This window comes from Phascolarctos cinereus, unplaced genomic scaffold (genome assembly GCF_003287225.1).
Source record: "Phascolarctos cinereus isolate Bilbo 61053 unplaced genomic scaffold, phaCin_HiC Scaffold_1;HRSCAF=81, whole genome shotgun sequence".
NCBI classification, from domain to species: domain Eukaryota; kingdom Metazoa; phylum Chordata; class Mammalia; order Diprotodontia; family Phascolarctidae; genus Phascolarctos; species Phascolarctos cinereus.
Genome location: NW_027555514.1, coordinates 210,827,507 through 210,852,372, shown reverse-complemented (window position 1 = coordinate 210,852,372; position 24,866 = coordinate 210,827,507). Strand labels below are relative to the sequence as shown.

Here is a 24,866-nt window from a genome sequence, read left to right as displayed (position 1 = left end):
ATATTCCACTTATTATGATTGCTATGCTTCCCTCCCTGCAATTGTAAAAGAATAAACTGGCATTCTAAAACAAAACAGCCTTATGTGAATTTGGTCAACATGAGCTAGTTTTTCTCAGGGCCTGATCGTTCCTCCATAAACTGACCTAACTCTCCTTTTACTTGACTCTGTGAGGATCACCATCATTCTATTTGTATCTGTCTTTACTCTGATCATTCCAACAAATTGCCATCTCCAAGTCTGTATTTCAATTCATAAGTAAGAGATGTGTTTTTCATTGCTTACTAAAAATCAGGGACAACAATTTAGGTAAGTCATAGTTGACTAGCTCCAAGGAAGGTGGTATTTTCTGACCTGAATATCTTTTCCTAAGCCTAGGACTTTTTTGGCCTAAGGCCATTTGTCCATGGAGGATATTCAATTTTGCTACTACACATACATACATACATACATATGTATGTATGTATATATACATACATAATACTTTAGGATTTCTGCCAGGAAAACCCCAAATGGGGTCACGAAAAGTCAGACACAATTGAAATGACCAAAGAACAACATAATGGGGTTCACTCATTTATAGTAAACACTTGCTCAGAATGCCATAAAAATTAGCATATCTTTACCTGGAGACTATATATATCCATATCTTCTATTGCTGGTGATATTATATAGACATACACATATATATATATATATATATATATATATATATATATACATATATATATATGTACATATATGTGTGTGTGTGATAGATAGATAGATAGATAGATAGATAGATAGATAGATAGATAGATAGATAGATAGATGTAATATTGAAGGGAATGGGATCTGAACCCCTAAAAGGAAAAGCCCTGGATTTTCCCACATGGCCAAATCTCTGGTGTTCTCCTGAGACTATAATCCTATCAACTGATCTTTCATTATTGCCTAAACCCAATCTCCTTACCTTAACTTAGCCTAGCCCTCCATTGTCTTACCTCCCTATGGCCCCTGGCCACTTCCCACAGTTAATCCTATCTAGGCTCCATACCCCTTGCCCTTATCGTCCAAGTCCCTGGAATTCTGTTACCTCACAGTCACCCCAGCTTACTGGCCACTCCCATCCATATCCTTCTTAGACCCCTTCTCCAGTCACCCCAGACTACTTGGCCACTCCTAGATCCTTCCCACAGTCTTTCTGTATATAAGGTCCATCCAGCCTCCATTAAGGTGCTCAGATTCTTAAAATCTGGCCCCGCTTGCATTAACCATACAAATGCTTAGGATCTTTAAGAGTCTGGCCAAAATGGCGGATCCTTTAAACCTCACCCATCCCCAATTGATGTTCTAATAAACCTTGTCTTTGGCTGAAAGAGGGCCTGGGTCAAATTCATTCGGACAGGACCCATGTGTCATGATTTTGGGGTCCCAGCACCCCTAAACCTCTAAAACTCAACAATGACCAGCAGTAGAGGATATGTAAACCTCCTGCACCCCCCACACACACACTGCTGACACAGAAGCACAAAGTAGGAGACATGACTTCCAACTTCACCACCTCTCCATATCCTTTTTGTTTTCTTCTACCACCCCTTAGAACATTCTCCAGCACTTCAGTACCTGCCTTACAATCTTCAGTTTCTACTCCTTCCCTTGCCATCATTCTCAGAGATTTCCATACAAATATTGGTGATTCTTCAAACATCCAGTCTGCTCCATAATTTCTATCATAACTTTACTTTAGCCACCCATTGGGATAGTAATACCTCAGACCTCAGAAGTCACTTAAAACTACTTTACCTTCAACATCTTGAACTCTGAAATTTCCCTCTGACCACTATTTCCTGTCCTTTTATCTCCTTTAATCCACCCAAACCTCTTCTTTGTCCTCTCTGTTTCAATAAATTCCTCCATCTTTTCTCCCCCCCCCCCAGTTCTTCAATCCTGTTCTGGCCTCTCTACCTAGCCTTGACCTATGACCAACCAATTCAATGATGTATTCATTCTCCTCTCTGGAGTGCCTTGATCTTCTACCCTTCTTGCCCCACCATGTTCCAACTGTAAGTAACTCCCACCAGAACAAGAAATAATGAGACTAAATTTACTGGGTCAATTCCAAAATAAAAAGGATCACCCTTCCCGTCAATAGATACTTATACTATGTTACTAACTGTGTGACCCTGGGCAAATCACTTAACCTCTGTTTGACTAAATCCACTGGAAAAGGAAATGGCAATCCACTCTAGTATCCTTGCCAAGAAAACCCATTGGACAGTTTTGTCATGCTATGGTCCATGGGGTCATGAAGAGTTGGACAAGATTGAACAATTGAACAATAAAAGGATGTATGTGTGGCTCTTTATAGGCCAAGTTAGCATAGTTTTCCCAGCTGGAAGGAGGGACTAAAGGCTCACGGAAGGTAGAAGTTGCAAGGAATGGAAAAAGCCTGGGAACTTTTGGGTCTTGAGGACAAAGTATGCCAATTAGCAGCTAGCTGATCATAAGTAAATCAAATCATAAGCAGTTGGAGCATTGTCTAACCTCAATGACCTACTTAAGGAATAATCTATCTGGACAGAATTTGCTGTTGTACTAGAACCTGATGAATTTATCACCGTCCTCTACCTCAATGCTGCTTGGTGAACTGGCATTACTTATTCTCATGTATTTTCTGCTGCTTTTTAAACTCTTGCTTATTTTCTGTCTTTTATAATGTGTTTTGTCTTCAGGTACAGACACACTGATTTTTATGGCATTCTGAGCAAATGTTCACTAAAAATGTTGCTGTTCAGTCCAACTCTTTATGACCCTGTTTAAGGTTTTCTTGCCAAAAATAGTGGAGTGGTTTGCCATTTCCTTCTCCAGCTCATTTTAAAGATGAGGAGGATGAAGCAAACAGGGTTAAGTGACTTGCCCAAAGTCACACAGCTACTAAGTGTCTAAGGCCAGATATGAACTCAGGAAGTTGAATCTTCCTGACTCCAGGCCTGGGACTCTATCCACTATGCCACCTAGCTACCCCAAACCCCATTATAGGTAAGGACAAAGGGGAATTCTTGGACCAATAGCCCTAGAGTTAACCACAAACCTATACTAAAGTTTCCCTCTCTCCCTCTCTCTCTTTCTCTCTTCCCCCCTGTCACTATTGTAGGATAGTCTCAACTGAATGGGAGAAAGCAAAGAAGACCTCATTTGTTCCCTCCTTAAAGTTACACAGAGAGAACACTCCTTTCTCTTTAAAATCCAGGCTTCTAGCTCACCAATAAAAATATCTCTGGTCTAGGGGAATATGATTCATTTCAGGTTATTAATCACTTCTCTTCCTTATCCCCTAAGGCTAGCTAAGGAAGCAGCGGTGGAGAGCACCACTGGTTTTGGGAATTCTTGGGGACAGCACATTGTTTGGTTACTTCACTGCTCGTAGATGAACCTTCTGTATTATTCCAGAGTATATTAGCTCCCAATTTCCATTATATAACAACACACAAATAACCATAGCATCTGCTGGTAGATAGAAAGATAGCTACATAGACATAAATAAATGGATGTATACATTATATATGCATATATGTGTGTATATTATATAATCTCACTAAATAGTGGCAAAAAGATGGACAAAAATCAAAGGAGGGGAAAGAGTAACTACTGTTGATATGTGTTTATCTGCCACAGGAATCTGTGTTTTTTCTTATTAACTCTTTCTGCTCAAACCTGGAAAGACTTACATGAACTGATACTGAGTGAGCAGAACCAGAACATTGTACACAGTAACAGCAACACTGTGTGATGACCAACTCTGATAGACTTAGCTCTTCTCAGCAATACGGTGATGTAAGGGACAATTCTAGAAGACTCAAGATGGAGTATGCTATCTATCCACATCCAGAGAAAGAACTATGGAATCTGAATGCAGATCAAAGCACACCATTTTCTCTTTTTTCTTCTTTCTCATAGTTTTTCCCTTTGTTCTGATTCTTCTTTTGCAACATGATTAATGTGGAAATATGTTTAATATGATTGTACATGTATAGCCTATATCAGATTGCATGCCATCTTGGGGAGAGGGCAAGGGATGGAAGGAGAAAAGGAAGGATAGAAGGGAAAAAAAATTTGGAACTCAAAATCTTATAAAACTGAAAATTGAAAACTAAAAAATTTAAATTAAAAAAATTTTTAAAATTAACTCTTTCTGCTCACAGAGAAGAGGTGAAGCATAAACTCCAAAGAAATAAAAGCACCTGCCCTTAATTGTTTTTAAGGGGAGGAGGGCCATCTCATCCAACCTGGTCCATTAGGCTCAGTACTCACTCATCACAGCTGTTCTCACCCCCATCTCAGCTTCATTGTTTCTTTTTAAAATTTAATTTCTTTCCCATCAACAAGCATTTAGTTTCTCTCCCTTAAATTGGAAAAATAAAAATAAAATCCTAATAACTTTTGGGGCATAGTTCCAAATTGCTTTCCAAAATGGCTAGATTAATTCATGGTACTACCAATAGTTCTTCAATGTTCCTGCTTGTCCACAACCTTTGTTGTTTTTCATCAATGTCAATTTTGCCAATCTGATGGGTGTGGGGTGGAACCTCAGAACTGATGTGATAACATTTATCTTTATATTTATGGAGCATTTTTTAAAATGACTATTGATAGTCTGGATTTCTTTCTTTGAAAACTAACCATTCATATCCTTTGATCATTTATCTATTAGAGAATAGCTCTTATTCTTATAATTTGAATAAATTCCTTTATCAGAAAAACTTGCTATAAAATTTTTTTCCAAATTATAGTTCCATTATAATTTTAGCTGTATTTGTATTAAAAAACTTTTTAATTTTACATAATCAAAGCTGTCCATTTTCTGTGATCTTCTCTACCCCTTGTTTGCTCATGAATTTTTCCTGTCCATTTAAATACTACTGTTATGTTTATTATATTGACTTGGTCTGCCCATGAACAGCTTATATTTCTTCAATTATTTAGAGCTGTCTTTATTTCCATAAAGAGTTTTCTGCAGTTGTATTCATAGAGGTCCTGTGTGCATCTTGGTAGGTATGTTATCAAGTATTTGCTACATTATGTGGTTAGGGTTAGTTAATCTAACTCTGGCAGCATTATTAACTGGCGGCCATTGCTGTCTAGCAACAGCATCTTCTCTCAATGTCTTTGAAGAGGAGAGCAGAGAAGAACAAATCAGATACTGTGTTTGACTCTGGAAAAGCCCATATGGCCTCAAGATGAAGGATGCACACTGGCCACTTGAACCCTGCTTCCTCCTCCTGTTCTCTGCAGTCTCTCTCCCAGAACTATTATCTAACAATACCAGAAGTCTCCATACAGTTCATGAACTCATAGGCCAATCAAATCCTGGAAAAATGCCTCAGTATCTATGGTTACTCTTAACTCAAAGCTAGATTCAGCTACATGGTTACACAAAATTATCCTGCTTAATGGTAAATGGATCTTCATTGCTGCAAGCAATCCTTCTATTAATCTGTTATTGATTCTAATACATACATTCTTTCCTCAGTACTCCAATTCTACTCCCTCCCTTCACATTTTCAGCCTGCAACTTTTACTTTACTGAACAGATTCAGGTCTTCATGGCTCTAAATTGCTTTATCTTTTCATCCATCTTTTGTTCTTCTCTCTAGTTCTAAAGTAAAGGGAAACCCTCTTCATTGCTATGGCTGTCCTTAAGTCCCATCCCCTCTTGCCTCCCAATTCCATTAACAATCAATTCAATTGAATAAATATTTGTTACATTCTTTATCTTTCATTTCAATCTCTTCTGATTCTTTGTCCTTAGATTATAAACAAATTAACATCTTCTTTATCTTAGAAAGCCCTCTTTTACCTTGCTACCCCCTTAAACTATCATCATCTTCCTTGACCTCTCTGAGATATTTGACACTTAACCATTATCTGCATCTTAATAATCTTTTTTCCTTTGGCTTCCATGGCATGGTTCTCCTATCTCACTGACTAATCTTTTGCTGTCTCCTCACCTTTTCCCAGCTCTTGGATATGCTCTCCCAAGATTGTTACTAGTCCTTTTCTTTTCCTTAGTAATCTCATCCATTCCTTTGACTTGTATTATCACTTTCATACAAATATACTGCCCACATTACCTTTCCCACTCCTCCCTCTTAGAAGAGAGCCTTCTCTCTTGCTTTCCTGAGAAAATAAAGGTCCTTTGCCATGAGTTCTCAAAAGCCCTCAACATCATTCTCCATTCTCTCCTTAACTCCAGGGCTCTGGTGAAAAGGTACATGTCTGTTTCACCAAGGTCAGTTCTCTTACTAATACCCTGGCAGATTTGCCCCTCCTACAATCACTTCCCAACATAGTCTTTAACGCCCCCTATCTACTGATTACTTACTACTGCCTAGAAGATATACTGATCTCTCCCCACCTTAAAAACAAAAACAAAAAATTCACTTGACTCTACCATCTTCTGAAGATATATCATCTAGAGATATATCATTTATGTCTCTTCCCTCCTTCTCAGTCAAATTCCTAGAAAAAAAGCTGTTTATACTTGCTGTCTCCACTGGTCTCCTGGCTTTTCCTTCAATAAGACACCCCATTTCCTGACTCTGTGTATTTTCACTGGGTGTCTCCCATGCCTGGAATTCTCTCCCTCCTCATCTCAACTTCCTGGCTTCCCTGGCTTCTCAAGTACCAGGTAAAAGCCCACCTTCTTCAAGTAACTTTTCCTGGTCCCCCTTAATGCCTTCCATCTGAGATTATTTCCAATATATCCTGTATATGTCATATGGCTCCTTTCCTTGTCCAATTATTTGAAACCTGGCAAGCCATGAGGCTTATACATGTACACTAGAGAGAATTTTCTGCATGTATGTCTTGGAGACTTTGATAAGACCTCTGAGCTGGTGGCCTGTGTAACACTATTCAGTGGTAAAATTATGTTATATTGCCTAACTTAGAAGAATTATTAAATTCATAATTTTAAAAAGATAATTTAATTTTTAAAAATTACTATTATAATTCCACTCTAGCCTTGATACCCAGATTATTGCAATAGCCTCCTAAATGGTCTCCATATTTACATTCTTTTAGCCTGCGCATCTCTGCCATATTAATCTTTCTAAAACACTGTTTACCTCTCTCTCTCTCTCTTTCTCTCTCTCTCCCCCCCGACTCATGTCTGTCTTTGAATTTGTACATTTCTTTCCCTACTTGAAACATGCTTTTCCTCTCTTCTAACTTCAACACTTCTTTTACAGTCACATTCAAGACCTGTTTCCTCCATAAATTCTTTCTAGGCAAACCCTAATTTATTGTAATCATATTCCCATAGAATTTTAGAGGTGGAAGGCCTTAAAGGTCATCTAGTCTAATCCCTTTGTTCTATAGTTTCAACATACTCAAATCCTCCCTTCCCCCAAGATTTCTATATTCCATTCAGGGCTAAGCCTAGGCAAAATTGGAAAAAAGGTCTTAGCACCTCCCAGCCTCCTCTTTCAACCCATACCTTACCTCTAGTTAAAAATCTGCTCTTAGGGGGGATCCAAGACCAAAAATTTATGCCTTGAATTTATGTTGTACCTCTGGGGACAATGAAGATTTTGTACCTTGAAATTAGAGGAATTTTTGAGGTGGGAGAGGTACAAGGAGACCTTTCTAATCTTCATATCACACTCTTTTGTTCTAATTACTTGAATTATTATGTCACTGGATTTTGGTATTTTTTTAATACAAAGTATGACTATAAACTAGTAAGTATGATTCCCTAAGTTACACAAGAAAATCAATCTCAATATTTCATGGTTACATATATAGTTGTGTCTTGTTTTTTTAAACTACATTATAAATTTCTCAAGGGCAAGGACCATGTCTTCTATTTTTTTATTCACTGATGTGCCTAGAATGGTGCTGGATATTTGTGGTGCTTAATAAATGCTTTAAAAGTATGTAACAACCCTTCTGGGCTATTGCCTCAAACTCACACTCACTGGTTCAGTTGGGGGGGGTGACTACCCCAGGTTCAAGGTACTCTGGGCATCCACATCCTAAAACAATAGACTACGGGCCTCTACTATTATGTTTACCTATAAAAGTTAACCAGGGGAGGGGCAGCTAGGTGGCACAGTGGATAGAGCACCGGCCCTGGAGTCAGGAGGACCTGAGTTCAAATGCGGCCTCAGACACTTAACACTCACTAGCTGTGTGACCCTGGGCAAGTCACTTAACCCCATTGCCTAGCAAAATACAAAATACAAAAAAAAAAATTTAAAAAAACCACAGTTAACCAGGGGACTCAATTAGATTAAAACAAAGCCATTTCCTGAGATGGCATTGTTAAGGACAGTAGCTGTGAAACATTGCTCTCACAAATCAGGAATATACCAAAGGACTTTAAAAATGCACATACCCTTTGGCCCAGTAATACTGCTACTAGCCCTGTATCCCAAAGAGATGATAAAAAAAGGAGGAAGGACCCACATGCACAAAAATATTTATAGCAGCTCTTTTTGTGGTGGCAAAGAATTGGAAATTGAGGGGATGCCCATCAATAGGGATGGCTGAACAAGTTGTGGTATATGAATGTGATGGAATACTATTGTGCTATAAGAAATGATGAGCAGGTGGGTTTCAGAAAAACCTGGGAAGACTTACATGAACTGATGCTGAGTGCAGTGAGCAGAACCAGGAGAACACTGTGTACGGCAACAGCAACATTATGCAATGATTAACTATGATAGACTTAGCTCTTCTCAGCAATACAATGATCCAAGACAATTCCAAAAGACTCATGATAGAAAATGCTAACCACATCCAGACAAAGAACTATGGAGTCTGAATGCAAGCATACTATCTTCACTTGGGGGGGGGGGTTGTTTTTTATTTCTCATGGTTTTTTTCCTTTTTATCCTGATTCTTCTTGCACAACATGGCTAATGTGGAAATATGTTTAACATAATTGTACATGTATGATGTATATCAGATTCTTACTATCTTGGGAAGGGAGGAGGGCAGGGAGGGAGGGAGAAAAATTTGGAATTCAAAATTTTATAAAAATGAATATTGAAAACTATCTTCACGTGAAAAAAAACAAATCAGGGACATATTGTGAGCACACACAAAGAACACCTTCACAGAGAGGCACACAGGAAATACATGTGACCAACACAACTCTTACTTCTAATACTGCAGGATGCAAATATCATTTCTTTTCTCATGGTAGCCTTACATTGTTCCACCCTGGGTACTGGTGTCTCCAAAGGGCATGTTGCTTCACTTGGCTGTGTGTGTAGTATGTCTTACTAAGAAATAACTCTGCTGCAAGACTTTTGTCAATAGGAGTGGGGAGAGAGATGTGCCCTCCTTCCTACCAAGGGGTGGGTCCTTCTTCCATGTTTGCTTCCTTCTCAAATGCTAGAGCTCATACTCATCAGATTTTGACACCTACCTTGACTCCTTAGTGTATCTTGACTTTTAAAAGATGGGGGAAGGAGCATGGCCATTCATTCTGCCAGCCAATAGCTAGCTCCACTCTAATTTCATTGAGCTTGAAGGAAAGAAACAAGCATTTATTAAGCACCTACTAATATGTGCCGAACTCTGTAGAACACCCCCAGCAAGGCTGAGGGCTTCTTCTTGAGGAATGAGGGCAGTGAGGTGTGTTGTCCCATGTGGGTGGCTGAGGGATAGAATAATGAGTGGAAAGTTTCCAAGTTATGCTTCAAGAATATGGCAATGCAAAAAAAAATGGTTGAGTCAAGTATTTATTGAGCACTACCTATGCCCAGCACTATGCCTAATGTTTTATAGACACCTATGCTCAGGGAATGACCACAGGACCAATTACTAGTGTAATTTCAGATACTCAAGGTGATCCAAATGGGTTGAAGGTCTTGTGAATACCAGAAGGGAGAAATTAGTTACCAGCATGTTTCTTTCTGTGCCCCAACTGATGAAGGAGTCTTTTTAACCTTGGTAGCCAGATGTAATATGTAACACTCCTTTTGGGCTACTCCCTCCAACTCATACTCACAGCTGGGTTGGGGGAGAAGTGACTACTCCAACTTCAAGGTAGTCTGTGCATCCACAGTTCTAAAACTACAGATCACAGGTCTATATCACAGATCTAGGTTACAAAATGGAGATATTTCTTTGGATGTCATTTAATACCTTAATACCTTATTGTCTCCCTGTCCATTATACTCTGTAACTTCATCAGCTGAGCTTAGAGGGAAGTCAGGGGTCTTGTGATCAACTCTCCTCCTCTCACTATAATATAATTGTAAAAATATTTCAGTCATTAATAATGTTAAGTTATAAAAATCAAGTGAAAACCCAGAGAGAGGTTTCCTCTTGCTTCATTTGTTCTACTTACAAGCATGAACCATAGAATTTGGACAAAAGGAATCTTACAGACAATGCAGTTCAACTTGCAGACAAAGACACTGAGACCAAGAGAATTTAAATTACTTGCCCAAGATTTCATAGGTAGTAGCAGACACTGCCTTTCCAAAGCAAAAAAAAAAAAATCTATTAGTGCAAGGTGGAAACTAGCACTAAAAATTACATGAATTTGCATAAATATTTTCTTTTATTTTGCTACAATCTGCACATTGAATAAGTGTGATAATGAGGAACAGAATAGATTAGATAGTTCCCTGCTCTACCATTTAAATATTTAATAGCCACCAAGCCTCAAATGGAGTCTCTTCCTGACCTAGATCTTACTGTTACTAATACAGAGCAAAAAGTTCATTTACATAAAGCATATAATGGCTCTGAGATAAATTTACAAAGAGTTAAATTCTAAGAATTCTCCATCCTTCTTATTGAACCCCCTGTAAACTGAACAAAGAACTGGGGAGATGGTGTGGATTTTTCCTTAATCTTTTGTATTACAAAACTAAATCAAATTCAGGGCGGTGCCCCTTTATCCACACAGGGGACGAGAATTGTGCGCAGTGCAGCAGTTCAGTAGCATTGGAAGTTATGTCACTCTCAGAATTACTCAAAGAAACACCTGAGCCAAAATATCATCTAATATGTGTCCTTTAATTTTTATTCTAATTGTCACTTGTATTTCTGGGATGGGGGGGTTGTATTTAGAGTATTCTATAGCTTTCCCTTGGTCTTGCCTTTTTACTGAAATATAGCTACAGACAAAGAAATGAAATCAAAATGAGATGCTGAAGCTATTCTTCTTATAGAATCTCAAAGAAACAGATAAAATAAACTTGTAATGTTTTCCTATATGTAGAAAGTTTGACCTGATGAAGAAAATCTGTGAACTACAAACTAGAAAAATAGCTGGTTGCCTTTCTTAGAATACAACCTGCACCAGCTGTCTCTCTTTGGCCCTTCTTTCTTTCCTCTATGCCACACCCTACTTGCTAGTCCTAGGGGAATGAATGGGGTCTGCAGAACACTGTAAATGATGCCCAGAGATCCAATACATCTCTGACAGAATGAAAAAAAGTACCTACTCAAGAAAAAAGCATGGCCAGATGAAGTGAATAAAATAACTAACCTCTTTCCTTTTTTGTTTTTCATCTGCATTGTCAAAGTAGTACCCTAATTTCAACACTAATTCTGCATTAACAGTCAATATTGACAATATATCCTTTTTACATAGCAAAACAACAACAACAGCAACAACACAGCACTCTGATTTCTGAGAAGAAGCAGGGACTGTCTGGGTTCTTTATGGGCTCTTGAGCAATTCAGAACCTATTGTTCAATAGCAATATGTACCTATAATACCAATAGCCAACACACAAATCCATAGCGCAAAAAACCCCCCTGATATTTAGCTAATTTGTGGAAGCTACAAATTTCAGTGTATGAAGGAAAATGATTACATAAATGCCAAGTTGTTCATTCCTGTCTGGTAAAGTATTCTTTCTGCATCCCACCTCTTGTCTTATCTGTGATCTCAGTTTTCCAGTACCTATTATTCTCCCAGCAAATAAAAAGATGGACATTAACTGTCCACACAGGACAGCTGTCACGCCCAATCTTTGTCTTATTTTCTTCAGTACTAAACCAGGAAAAGGTTGCTTTCTTTTAAGACACAATAAAACATACAATACATTCAAATAGAGTGCTATAAAAGGAACATTTTCTACTAAGTAGAAACTACTCCCTTTTCTTCCCATTTCAAAATATGTTCAGTAAACCTAGATTATTCTCTTACTGGATGTGTTTTGTTTGGTTTGGTGTGGGTTCCTGTGGAGAGTTCTTATTTGGCATTCTTAGATTAAATTCTTTTCCCATTTATACTTGTCTATTATTTTACCTGGCTATAAAATAAGGCTCAGAAATACCTTGGAATGATTTGGAAATAATTCTGCAATAAAGTTAGAGCTATTGTTGCAACTTAAAAACAAATAATCTTCTTTCCCCAGGTCCTCCCAAGCATCATTTCACTTCCCCTCACACTTCATTTTTAAATCTTACAAAAAGGTTTCAGCTGTCACGCTCACCTAATGACTACTGCAGTTTACTTCCTAAAAAAGGGAGAGAGGCCTGAGGCCAATTTTTTGTCCATTATTTTACTTCAACACAGACATTCTGCTTTTCAAGTAAAGAACTAATCCTCCTACAAAGGTGGCTTCAACTGTAGTTTTGTGGTTTAATCGGTATAAACTCATCCAACCACAGTCTTCTTCTTTCCCTTCTTCCTCCCCACCCCCACCCTCCTGCCACTCCCTATGATGGATGCTTGCTTGGCTAACTGCTTTGCTTGGTCTCTTTGTCTGAAGGATGCAAACAGTCTATGGATGCTAGAGAAAAAGGGGTGGGGAAGAGATTACCTCATCCCATGTCGTGTGCACCAATCACAATTCTCTGGTCTTGGCTTCTCCGGGCAGATTGAGGGGTCTGGACCAACTGGAAAAAGCCCTAGCCCATCCCCATGGTGACAGAATTGTATATAGGGAGCTGTGTTGGACCATGTGCAGTAGGTTCTCTTACATCGACCGCCTAAGAGTCGCGCTGTAAGAAGCATCAACCTCTCCTCTTCTTCTCACCCATTGACTCAGCAGCCGCAAAGCAGCAATCATGGTAAGGTGTTCTCTCTCCTTTCTCGTGTCCCCCCCCAGGGGCATTAGCTCAGTGAAGGTGGCTGATTGTGCTACTTGCGAATCTCAAGTCTATTTTCTTTGCAGCTTCTTAGCACAGATGCTTTGTTTGTGCCTGTATCAGACTTCTTGCCCTTAAGCCTTAGTACGCAGACATGGCGGTGCGGACCAGAATTGAGGACAGAGGGCTGGAAAACCAGGAGGAAGAACAAAGGAGAAGGGAGGGCTTTGGGGGTAGTGGTTAGAGACATTTCAGAGCCGCATAGGGCTGGTCACTGCAGGCCATCTGCCTGGGATGATGCAATGTCCTGAGGCTGGGAACCAGCGATAGTTCTACTGCCTCATGTATATTTATGTGTTCGTGTTACTTTCAGGCTGGCTGCTCCCATCCCCCTCCCCTTTGACTGCAGTCTAGGGTGGGGCGGGGTGCGGGGGGTGGGGTGGGGACAGGGGCATTGGACATACTAAGCAAAGAATAGGGTTCATAAAAACCAAACCAACAAAAATGAGAATATGTCATGTAAAAAAAATACACATTTCCCATGTAAAGTGCTGGTTTCTGTTAGCGCTTTTGGTAGAGAGCAAGGGTGGAGTAAGGGGGCGGAGTTTTGTCGGGTTTTGTGTGTGTGTGTCTATCTCTTTGGAATTGCTATGCTCTTGAGCAGGAAATCTTTATCATTATTATTATTGTTTTTGTAAAAAAAGTCTTTTAATAAATTTGATTAAAGATCACATAAAAGTAGCCTTTTTGCCCCCTTTCCCCCCCCAAAAAAAAACACATTGTGAAACGTCTTGGAAGCTAATCTCAGTTCAGCCTGGCAAACCCAAAGGGTTTTCTGCCTTGACAGCTCACCCAAAGCGAACAAGATGCTCATTTTTCAAACCAGGGTAAAGTGTGGTCCTTTCAGGACCCTGGGGAGCTGTCCTGTCTCCTCTTCCACCCGTGCAAGAAATCATGTCAGTCAATAGACAGTAGAAATGGGTGCCCTAAAGAAGATGGAGACAAAGAGAACTCTCTAGTGGATGTGATCAGAATATTCCACGAAGGCAGGATATACTGAAATGCACCACAAATTTAAAACAAAATAAATTTTTGAGTTTGGGAAGGATATAGGAATTCTGACTTTAAAAGCTTGTCTTTTCTAAGCACTTGCAGAGAAATGTCTGGAAAATATTACATGGGGAAAATTAAAGACAAAATAAAATACTGAGGTGGACAAAGAAGAATTACATTTTTCTTTCCAGTTCCCTCTTTTCTGGCATATAATATGGAGGGTCTCTTTTGTTCTGGTGCCACTTCATTGATTCATTTCAATTATTCATACACAGGGTCCCAGAAGGGGTCAGAAGAGAAGGACTGGCAAAATAATATAATGAGATCATGCAGCCAGTTGCTGAAATTAGAGATGGCTATGTTAAATAATACAGTAGGTGCAAAGCAGACACCAGGAGAGAAAATGCAGCAATGCAGCAAAGGGACAGTTAGCTTTTATTGATTTTAGCTCTCATTGAGTCTGGTGTTCCCAATTGGGTGTGGCCTCCCCTTTTCAGTAATAAAACAGATAGCTAAACTGAAATATCAAAACCCTGCTTAAATGGGGGTCCCACTCTTAAGGAGAAAGGGGTAGGGTAGAAACTAAGCTTTCTTAGATCTTGGTAAAATATTCCACGTAAGAAAAATAAGGTGTGGTGGACCAATTATCATATAATCCATAATTAAAATCCATAAACCCTTGACCTGTGCTTATTCTCCAACAAAATATTTCCAAAATTTCCACAAATTATTATTTTTATATTATTTTTTCACAATATGAACAATGGATTTGGACAATGTGCTGCTGCAGCCAATATAAAGCACTGTTCAGGCCACACCCAACTACAACATTAAAGCAGATTGCTTTCTGATACTTATATAATAAATATCAATTTCACAGGTGAACCTGAAGAATAGCAATACATTTTTAATAATACTAAAGAAAAGTTACATATCTTAATCAAGTCTAATTTTTCAATTTCTTCTAATTTTTTTGTTTTTCTGCAGCGTGAGTGTATCTCTATCCATGTTGGCCAAGCTGGTGTCCAGATTGGCAATGCCTGCTGGGAGCTGTACTGCCTAGAGCATGGTATCCAGCCTGATGGGCAGATGCCAAGTGACAAGACCATTGGGGGAGGAGATGACTCCTTCAACACCTTCTTCAGTGAAACAGGCGCTGGCAAACATGTCCCCAGAGCAGTGTTTGTAGATCTGGAACCAACTGTCATTGGTATGTTTAATTACAATTCCCTAAATCCTCTTGAAATTTGAAACTGCCAATGTCAATTTATAATGAACCAATCCTAAAATTAAACTTTATTTTACATAATTCCATTTGTCTGAAATGAGACTATTTGTAGGCTTGTTTCCAGCTTTGACCATGTAAAACCTTGAGGAAACCTTTTTAAACAAAAACAAATATCTCCTTTCAATTGTTCACCATTTGTCTTTATCTTGGCAGTTAATAAGTCAGAATGACTCTTATATTGGTGGTTTTACACTTTCTTAATTTTCTCTTTCTATCTTCCAGATGAAGTTCGCACTGGAACCTACCGCCAACTCTTCCACCCTGAACAACTGATCACTGGGAAGGAAGATGCTGCCAATAATTATGCCCGTGGGCACTACACTATTGGAAAGGAAATCATCGACCTGGTTCTAGACAGGATTCGGAAGCTGGTATATTTCATCTCAAAATGGTTTGGTGGGGCAGGGGAAGGAAAGAAGAGAGGTAGCTTCACAACATTAAAAAAAAGTTAACATATGAAATAGAATGAGGTGATTGATCCTCCAGGTTTTCTTTTTATCAGTATTGTAGACACAAAGAGGAGGAAGAGATTGAATTGCCATTATCATTTTAACAAAAAATTGAAAGTTTTTCAATTAAGAAAAATGCTAAGTAAATATAGCCAAGGAGAGATAGCAGAGGGAAATTAAGACCATTCCCCAAATCAAGGAAATCACATATCTAAGCACCCTTACCCCCAAATAGAGATAATAACAGAAAAATAAACATTTTTTGAATAAGATCTATGCCTCCAAAGGAGCAGGCATAGTCTATAAAAATGCCTTCTTGTGTTTGCAACATAACAAGAATCAATTATCTATTTCTTTGTTTCCTTTCTAACAGGCTGATCAGTGCACAGGTCTTCAAGGCTTCTTGGTTTTCCACAGCTTTGGTGGTGGGACTGGCTCAGGTTTCACCTCTCTGCTGATGGAACGTCTGTCCGTTGATTATGGCAAGAAGTCCAAGCTGGAGTTCTCCATTTACCCAGCCCCTCAGGTTTCCACAGCTGTAGTGGAGCCCTACAACTCCATTCTGACCACTCACACCACCCTGGAGCACTCTGACTGTGCCTTCATGGTAGACAATGAGGCCATCTATGATATCTGTCGCAGAAACCTTGACATTGAACGCCCAACTTACACTAATCTGAATAGGCTGATAGGTCAAATTGTGTCCTCCATCACTGCCTCTCTCCGATTTGATGGTGCCCTGAATGTTGATCTGACAGAATTCCAGACCAACCTGGTGCCCTATCCCCGTATCCATTTCCCTCTGGCCACATATGCCCCAGTCATCTCTGCTGAGAAAGCCTACCATGAGCAACTTTCTGTAGCAGAGATCACCAATGCTTGCTTTGAGCCTGCCAACCAGATGGTGAAATGTGACCCTCGCCACGGTAAATACATGGCTTGCTGCCTGCTCTACCGTGGTGATGTGGTTCCCAAAGATGTCAATGCTGCCATTGCCACCATCAAGACAAAACGTACCATCCAGTTTGTGGATTGGTGCCCAACTGGCTTCAAGGTTGGCATCAATTACCAGCCTCCCACTGTGGTTCCTGGTGGTGACCTAGCCAAGGTACAGCGGGCTGTGTGCATGTTAAGCAACACCACAGCCATTGCTGAAGCCTGGGCTCGCCTGGACCACAAATTTGATCTGATGTATGCCAAGCGTGCCTTTGTCCATTGGTATGTGGGGGAGGGCATGGAGGAAGGAGAGTTCTCTGAGGCCCGGGAGGATATGGCTGCCCTGGAGAAGGATTATGAGGAGGTTGGTGTGGATTCTGTTGAAGGAGAGGGTGAAGAGGAAGGAGAAGAGTACTAAAGTATCACAGGGATGCTGCTTTACAGGGAATCATATGTGTTTCAAACACTGACAAGTTTTTGGTTGATCAGTTAATTTGTACGTAATAGTATACACTTGAATGTAATTACTGTTCTTTAAAATGTGGAAATGTTGCTTAAGACCCAGGCTGGCCAGTTATCTGATGGGTTTTGAATAAAAATATTCCCTGTCTTAGATGATTAGTGTCTTGTGTTTTCTATTTTGGATGTCTGAAAAATATTCTACAACCAAACACTAAGAAACACTAAAAGGACAGCTGTGACATGTGACTTATACTCTCAATCCTCATCTTTCTTGACTTGCCATTGTGAACTATCCTTTTCTTACACCTTGGCCCCTGGGAGATGAAGGATCTGGACTACATGGCTTTTGCTTCCAGTTCTAAATCTGTAATCTGATGACCCTCTTAGATATTCTCTCTTCTCTGAGTTATTAGAACACTGCTTTCCCTTGGTTCTCCTCTTACCTTTCTGATCACTCATTCTCAGGCTCCTTTACCGAATCATCATAAATATCATGCTCCCTTCCCCAAAATTTAGGAACCAAAGTTCTATCCTGAGCCCGTTTCTCTTTTCTCTCTATACTTTTATTGTCATCAATTCCTATGAGTTCAAGTATTATTTCTAAGCAGATGACTCCCAGATCAATCTCCTCCCTTGAGCTCCAGTGCATATCAACACCTGAATACTGAACTGGTTGCCCAAATACATGTCCAAAACAGAACTTATTTTCTTCCTTCTAAAACCAATTCCTCTTCCAAACTTCCTATTACTGTTGCAGGCACCATCATCCTCCTAGTCACCCATATTCTCAACTTCAGCATCATCCTTGACTCCTCACTCTGATTGACCCGCATATCCGGAAAGTTGCAAAATCTTAATATTTTTTATCTCTACAACATCTCTTTAATCCATTCTTTTCATGTTGCATCTATTCTCACTACACACTTTGCCAACACTCTAGTTCAGATTCTTATCACGTCTTGCCTAGACTAGTGTTTAATCTCCTAATTGGTCTCTTTTCTTCAAGCCTCCCCCATCTCCAGACCATCCTTCACACAAATGCCAAAATAATTTTCCTAAAGCCTGACCATGTCACTACCCTACTTAAAAAATTCTGATGTTTCTCTATTGCCTCTAGGATCAAATATAAGATCCTTTATTTAGGTTTTAAAGTTGTTCACAACCTATTTTTATAACCCTATTATATATTATTTCCATTCCCAAATGCTATACTTTATCCAAACTCCACCAAATATGACACTCCATTCTCCCAGCTCTGCCATTTGCACTTGTCCCCCATGCTTGGAATACACTCCCACCTCTTTATAATTACTTGTTTCCTTTAAAACTCTATTCAAGCAAACCCTTTTAAGCAAAGTGTTTCCTGATTCCCCCTTACCCCAAGCAGCTAGGGCCCTCTCCCCCAACAACAACAAAAAAAATTAGGTTGCTTTTCTGGGCAAATCACTTACCCACTCAGTTTTCTAGGGAACTCTCTAAGATTACAAATTGCAGACAAGGTGACAGCCCATGCCATTAAAGGGAGTTTCCTCACTTGGAAGTTCATTATTCCAATGAGATCATAGGTCCAATCCCTTCCCCTCAAATATGAACTCCTTGAGGCCTAGGACTTTCATTTTTGTTTTTATAGCCTTAGTGCCTAGCACAGAGTTTGGCATATAAAAAGTAGGTTCTTAATAAATGCTTGTCAATTGACCCTCTGCCCAGGACCTCAGTTTCTCTGGGACTGGAATTAAGCATTACCTATTTCAATTTCCCTAGAGGCTAGAGCCCTATGCCCGAAACTGCAGTCCCTGATGCTTATCTTCTGCCCTTTGCCTTTTGCTAACTCTAACCCTCATTGCCTTCCACATTTTGGTGGATCTGTCAAATCCTTATGTCCCTGCCATTCCTTGATCTGGGCAGTCCATCAACTGACCACACCTTGGATCTGATTCATCTTTTCAGTACTCATCTCCTCATACTTTTGACCCTTCCTCAAGATGTCCAGTGACCTCATGCTGCCCAGGACCTCTGGTTAAAGCCAATACTGACACTCCTCTTGCCCTGGACATACCTCTACACCCTCCCTCTCCCCTGTGAAAGTCTTTTCTCAGATAGCTGTCCCATTAGAAAAGGCCTGAAAAACAAAGTCTCATCTTAAGATGCAGTGCATCTTAATCTAAGGGTCTCAGAGAGATTTCAGAAGATCCATGAACATGGATGGGGAAAAATTACATCTTTATTTTTACTAACCTATAACTGAAATTTAGCATGTTGTTCAATTATTTTAAAACATTCTAAGAAGGGGGCCTTTGCTAGACTGTCAGAGGGCTTCATGATACACAAAAGGTTGCAGAGCCCTTACTCTAAAGAATTGATGACTTATTATGGTTTTTATTTGTTGTTCTTCCTACAAGTATTTGTCATTTTGAAAGATATAATGCCTTTAACTTCATACTCAAGGGAAAAACTTAAGGCTATAATTTTAGGCATCAGCAATAATGCAGTGAAGTGTAAATTGGGAGCTAGGGACTTTATCAGTGTACCTTACGTTATAAAATGGAATTCAGATATATTTTCTGCATAAGATAAGCTTGGCTCTGCCCTGAGACAGCAAATTTTTACTACCTTCTTGTATCAACTAGTCAATTAATGAACAAACATTTAGTACCTCCTGTATGCCAGGATTTATATTAAATACTAGGGATAGAAAGAGAAAAACAAAACAGTTCCTGCCTTCTAATATTCTAAATAGGGTGACAACATGCATATATGTAGGTATAGACATGTGTAATGAGGATGTTCTGGCTCCCTCTCCTATAGCCAGGATGCTGCACATAATAGTTCAGTGTGAGGAAGCAAACCTCAGGGCTTAGGATATGTCTCTTCTCTATTTCCCCAATTGGTTGTGTTCTCCCTATTGTCAAGGTACTGTAACTAGTACCCTGGTTCCATTTAACCACTTAACATCAGTTAGCTTTATATTTACTTCAAAGATACAGCAAGGCAAATTGCCAACTTTCCCCTCAATATCTCTAGGATATACTCTCTCCTACTCCCATGTTGGCCTCTGGAGTAATAAGCTTAGTTCAATTCCTACGTAGTATTGGCCCCAGTATGGCTTGCCTGCCAGGTAAATCGTTCCATCAGCCTGGGGTCCTGAAAGACCCTTATGAATATCACTCCCTGCTTCTTTTCATGGCCTTGATACTGTTCTGGCTACAAAGCCTAGCAGGGATTCCAATGCCTGAATTACTGTGGCTTGCTCTTCTAAACTGTGAAACACCCAAGGTCAGAGACTCCGCTCCCTTCACATAAGATGGAAAAAAGTAAACAAAAAGATTAAAGAATGAGGCATGTTTTTTGGGACCATATAGCCTCAGAGGGGTAGGAGGCCCTAAGGTTCTACCCCTTACAGTATAGCTTCTCTCCAGGTTCTATAAGAAGTGTCATCAGGCTCCCACAGATATGAATGAAGCAAAAAGAGGGCTGAAGTCACCTCAGGCATCTCCAAGACACCAATAGCTTCTGCTATGCAAACAACTGAAAAAGCTTCCTCTCAATCATGTGGTTAGCCAATCAGAATCGGTTACAGAATGTCTACACAGGCTCCACAGTGTCTCTAAAGTATATGTTACCACAATTTTCACAAAAGCAAGCTTCCTAGAATTTTCCACATGGAGAAACTGCATCAGCCAAGCAAACCGATGGGGTCTGTGCATGTGCCAGACCCTCCTCCCCCCCACCAATTATATACATTATATACAAATCAAATATCAGGTGACTTTAAAGGAGCAGGCACTATAAGTGGGGGGGGGGGGAGGAGACTAGAAAAGGCCTCCAGTAGTACATAGAACTTTTGAAGGAAACCTGGGATTCTGGGAGGCAAAAATGAGGTAAAGCATGCTAGGCATGGAAGATAGTCAGTGGAGGGGTCCAGGATAGTGACATGAGATGATCATTATGTGAGAGAGACAATGGAAATAAGGGACCAGGTTGTAAAAAGCTTTAAATGTCAGAGAACATTATATTTGATCCTAAAAGTATTACAAAGCAAGTGGAGTTTGCTGAAAGAGGAAGGGGTAGAGATTGTGTGACATGGTCACTGCACTTTAGGGAAATCATTTTGCTTATGTTTAGGATAGACCAGAGTTGGGAGAGATCTGAGGCACAGAAACCAGATAGGATGTTATTGTAATAGTCCAGATGAAAGGTTTGGAATTATCGTACTGACTATGTGAGTGGAGAGGAGGGAAGCATATCCAATAGATAATATAGGATAGAAACAATAAGACGTGATAACTGTTTAGCTATAGGGCGTGAACAAGAGTAAGAAGTCTAGAGTAACAACAAATTTGTGAAACTAATTGACTAGAAGGATAGTGGTATCTTCAACAGAAATAGGGAAGCTCAAGATGGGGTGGGTTTTGAGGAAAAGCTACTGAGTTCTGTTTTGCACATTTTGAGTTTGAAATGCCTATGGGACGTACATTTGGAAATGTTTAATGAGCACTTAGCTTAAGAGAGAAACTAGGGTTAGAGATATTTATCTGAGAGTAGAGAAAGGGAGGGACAGACAAAAAGGGATAGAATATTAGAGAGGGAGGATAATATCCTGCTGGAGAAGATCAGAAGGGATGGGATCAACTGAACATATAGAAGGGTTGATTTTAGTGCGGAGGGTTACTTCAGAGACTGGAATAAAGGAAAAAATAGTGAGGGATGAAGTCAAAGGGTTTTGAGATGAGGAGAAAGGCAGAAAAGGAAGGTCATTGGATGGTGGTCTCAATTTTCTCTATTAAGTATGAGGCCAGGTCCTTAGCTGAGAAAGGATGGGTTGGGGGTGTTGTGGGAGGCTTAATGGAAAAGAGAGGGACTTAGCACTGCTGCTGTAGTGAGTATGGTAGAGAATCAACTGAAGAGGAATAAAAGGATTACCTTGTGAAGGCCCAGTTGAGATGGAATAACAAGTTTATTGCATTGAATCCAGTCAGCATGATTAAGTCACTTTCTTCTAACTCTGATCAACAGTTTTTGAAGAGAGAGATGGTGGGATGAATTCAGAGTTGGGATTTGGCAAGGCACAGTAGAACAAAGGAGCAAGAGATTCAAAAGTAGAGGATAAGCATTTATTAAGTACTTACTATGTAACAGGCACTATACTAAAAGCTAGGGATATAAAGAAAGATTAAAATACCATCTCTGCCCTCAAGGAATTCACATTCTAATGGGGGAGACATGTAAGTAACCACCTACTTAGATATATGCAGAGTAGAGAGAAGGTAATCTCAGAGGGAAGGCAGCAACACTGGGGAGTTGATTTGAGGAGGATTAAGGCCCAGGGAGATATGGCATGATAGGAAGTTATGGTCAGACTTCAGATTTCCTAGTCATGGAAATGGAACACTTGTTCATGAGAATACGGAGGAACTAAGAGGTTAGTGTGTTTGAGAGAAGATCAACATATATGTTGAAGTCCCCTAGCATAAGGGCAGGAATTGGGGTGAAAAATACTGTGAGCCAGGCCCTCAACACATTGAAAAAAGAGGAAGAATATCCTCAAAGTTGGTAGATAGTCTCTAGGAGCTGACTGGGTGATAAACTGGATATAGTTATCCTCAAAGGATAAAATATTTCTGCATGATACATGATAGCAAGAGAGAGAGAGAGAGAGAGAAACAAAGAGAAAGACAAAGACAGATACAGAGAGAGAGAGAGTGAGAGTGGGTTTGGAAAGGTGGCAATAGGGAGCAAAGAGTATTGACAAAGTGGTAACAAAATAATCTTTACATTTCTATTATCTGTTCACTTTTCCTTTCTTGGTACTGGCATAAAGGACAAATTGTTGTCTCAAATGATTAGATTAAAATGTAGAAATCTCCATGATATGAATCAACATCAACTAATTTCAAGTAGCAAAATCAAATAAAACAATAAAGATTTATCTAAATTAGAATAAATCCTGGTTGCCGTGGACTTGATTCATGGTTCAGTTAACATAGTTCTGTGGCCTCTTACTAATCACATGATACCTCTATCTAATTTCTATTATTTTGGTCAATTACATAAGTATCATAACAAACTTATTCATAGGAGATAGTAAGGTCCCTTATCAGAAAAAGACTCTTCCTTTCTACTGAATTGAATTTTTATTTATTGAAGAACAACAATGAAGAACACTACGCATGCATAGTGATTTTTCAGAACACAGAGCAAAAAATTCACATGAAACATATTTGTTTCAACAAACACCTACTATGTTCTAGGTGCTAGGACTATAAAGACAAAAAAAAATATGACAGCCTCTGTCCTCCAGAAGCTTATCCTATATTGGAAGATAGGGCTGCAGCATGCATACAAGTAGGTGAATACAGAGTAAATGTGAAGCAGAGTTTAGGTATCAATCACTGTAATGTGTAGCCTAGATGACATAATCACTCTTCAGCCTGTTGCTTAACTCGTAGTTACTGTATTCATTCTAAAGTAATGCAAGAGTATATTTGGATAGTTTCTTATTATTTACTAAAATATTAATACCTCACTCATTAATCACTTAGCTCTGTACCCCGACTCTTGTTTACTAAATATTGTTTATTAAATAAACTGGAAAAAAAACCCTCTCTTCCTATAAGCAGTTGCTGATTTCTGATAAATATCCAAGTTCCTAATCTCTTATGTTTAAGAAAATATAAAATATAATCAAAGTTACCTGGTTATACAAAGTATTAAGATGTAGTCAATACTAACCCAAAGACATAAATAATTATTTATGTTTTATCTGTGAGAAAGATCACAGCCCCTAACTATTACTGTTACTCTTGAGTTCTCACTTCTGAAACATGCTTTATCATTATACTCTCAAGAGTGTAGCCAAAGTCTCCTAAAAATCAACTTCTTATTAATTAATAAGATAAGAGTTAAAAAAACAGCTCTTTCAGGAAAGAAATTTTCTTCATTCTTTTTTCTGTCTTCTCACAGTTTCTCTCAAGACATAGTTTTTAACAGTTTCTCCCAAAAGACAGCTAAATGTAAACTCTTTATAGATAATTGTGAAACTCAATTTCTTTACAGATGGCAATTATAACTCACACTATTTACAAATGATAGTTAAAACTCATCTCCTCATAGACTCCTCATAGGGCAAAATTAAAACCTTACTCTTACCACTGCTTTCTCAAGGAATCAAAATTAAACTGTTATTGTTCAAGATTCCAAAGCCTCTTAAAAATACACACACACACACACACACACACACACACATTTATTGTTTACTTTGCTGTCACTTCAAAATAATCTCTCTCCCTTGGAATCCTCCCTTGAAACAAAGATAAAGTTGAACAAAACAAACCTTTTAATTATGTCTGACAATATATTCTTCATTTTATACCTAATACACATCTTCCTTTTTTTTTCTTCTCTTTTTGGTGGGGCAATTGGGGTTAAGTGACTTGCCTAGGATCACACAGCTGGTAAGTCAGGTCCTCCTGATTCCAAGGCCAGAGCTCTATCCACTGCACCACCTAGCTGCTCTAATTTAATGCACCATTTTTCTTCTAGAGGAAAGAGGTATGTTGTATCATCAGTCCTAAGGACTGTCGTTTTTTCATATCTGTATCTCTATCATCGAGCACAGGATCCTACACAGC

The 24,866-nt window shown here is 39.2% G+C and overlaps 1 protein-coding gene across 1 annotated transcript in view; it reads left to right on the top strand.

Annotated features, from left to right (window-relative positions):
• TUBA1A (tubulin alpha 1a) overlaps positions 1–17,391 on the top strand; it is a 39,628-nt gene extending 22,237 nt beyond the window's left edge. Inside the window, exons 3-6 of the mRNA XM_020966139.2 lie at positions 12,840–13,032; positions 15,091–15,313; positions 15,614–15,762; positions 16,214–17,391. Coding sequence (XP_020821798.1) covers positions 13,030–13,032; positions 15,091–15,313; positions 15,614–15,762; positions 16,214–17,194 — 1,356 coding nt within the window. The 5' untranslated portion in view covers positions 12,840–13,029 and the 3' untranslated portion in view covers positions 17,195–17,391. The remainder of the gene's footprint in view (positions 1–12,839; positions 13,033–15,090; positions 15,314–15,613; positions 15,763–16,213) is intronic.
• Positions 17,392–24,866: the final 7,475 nt, after the last annotated feature.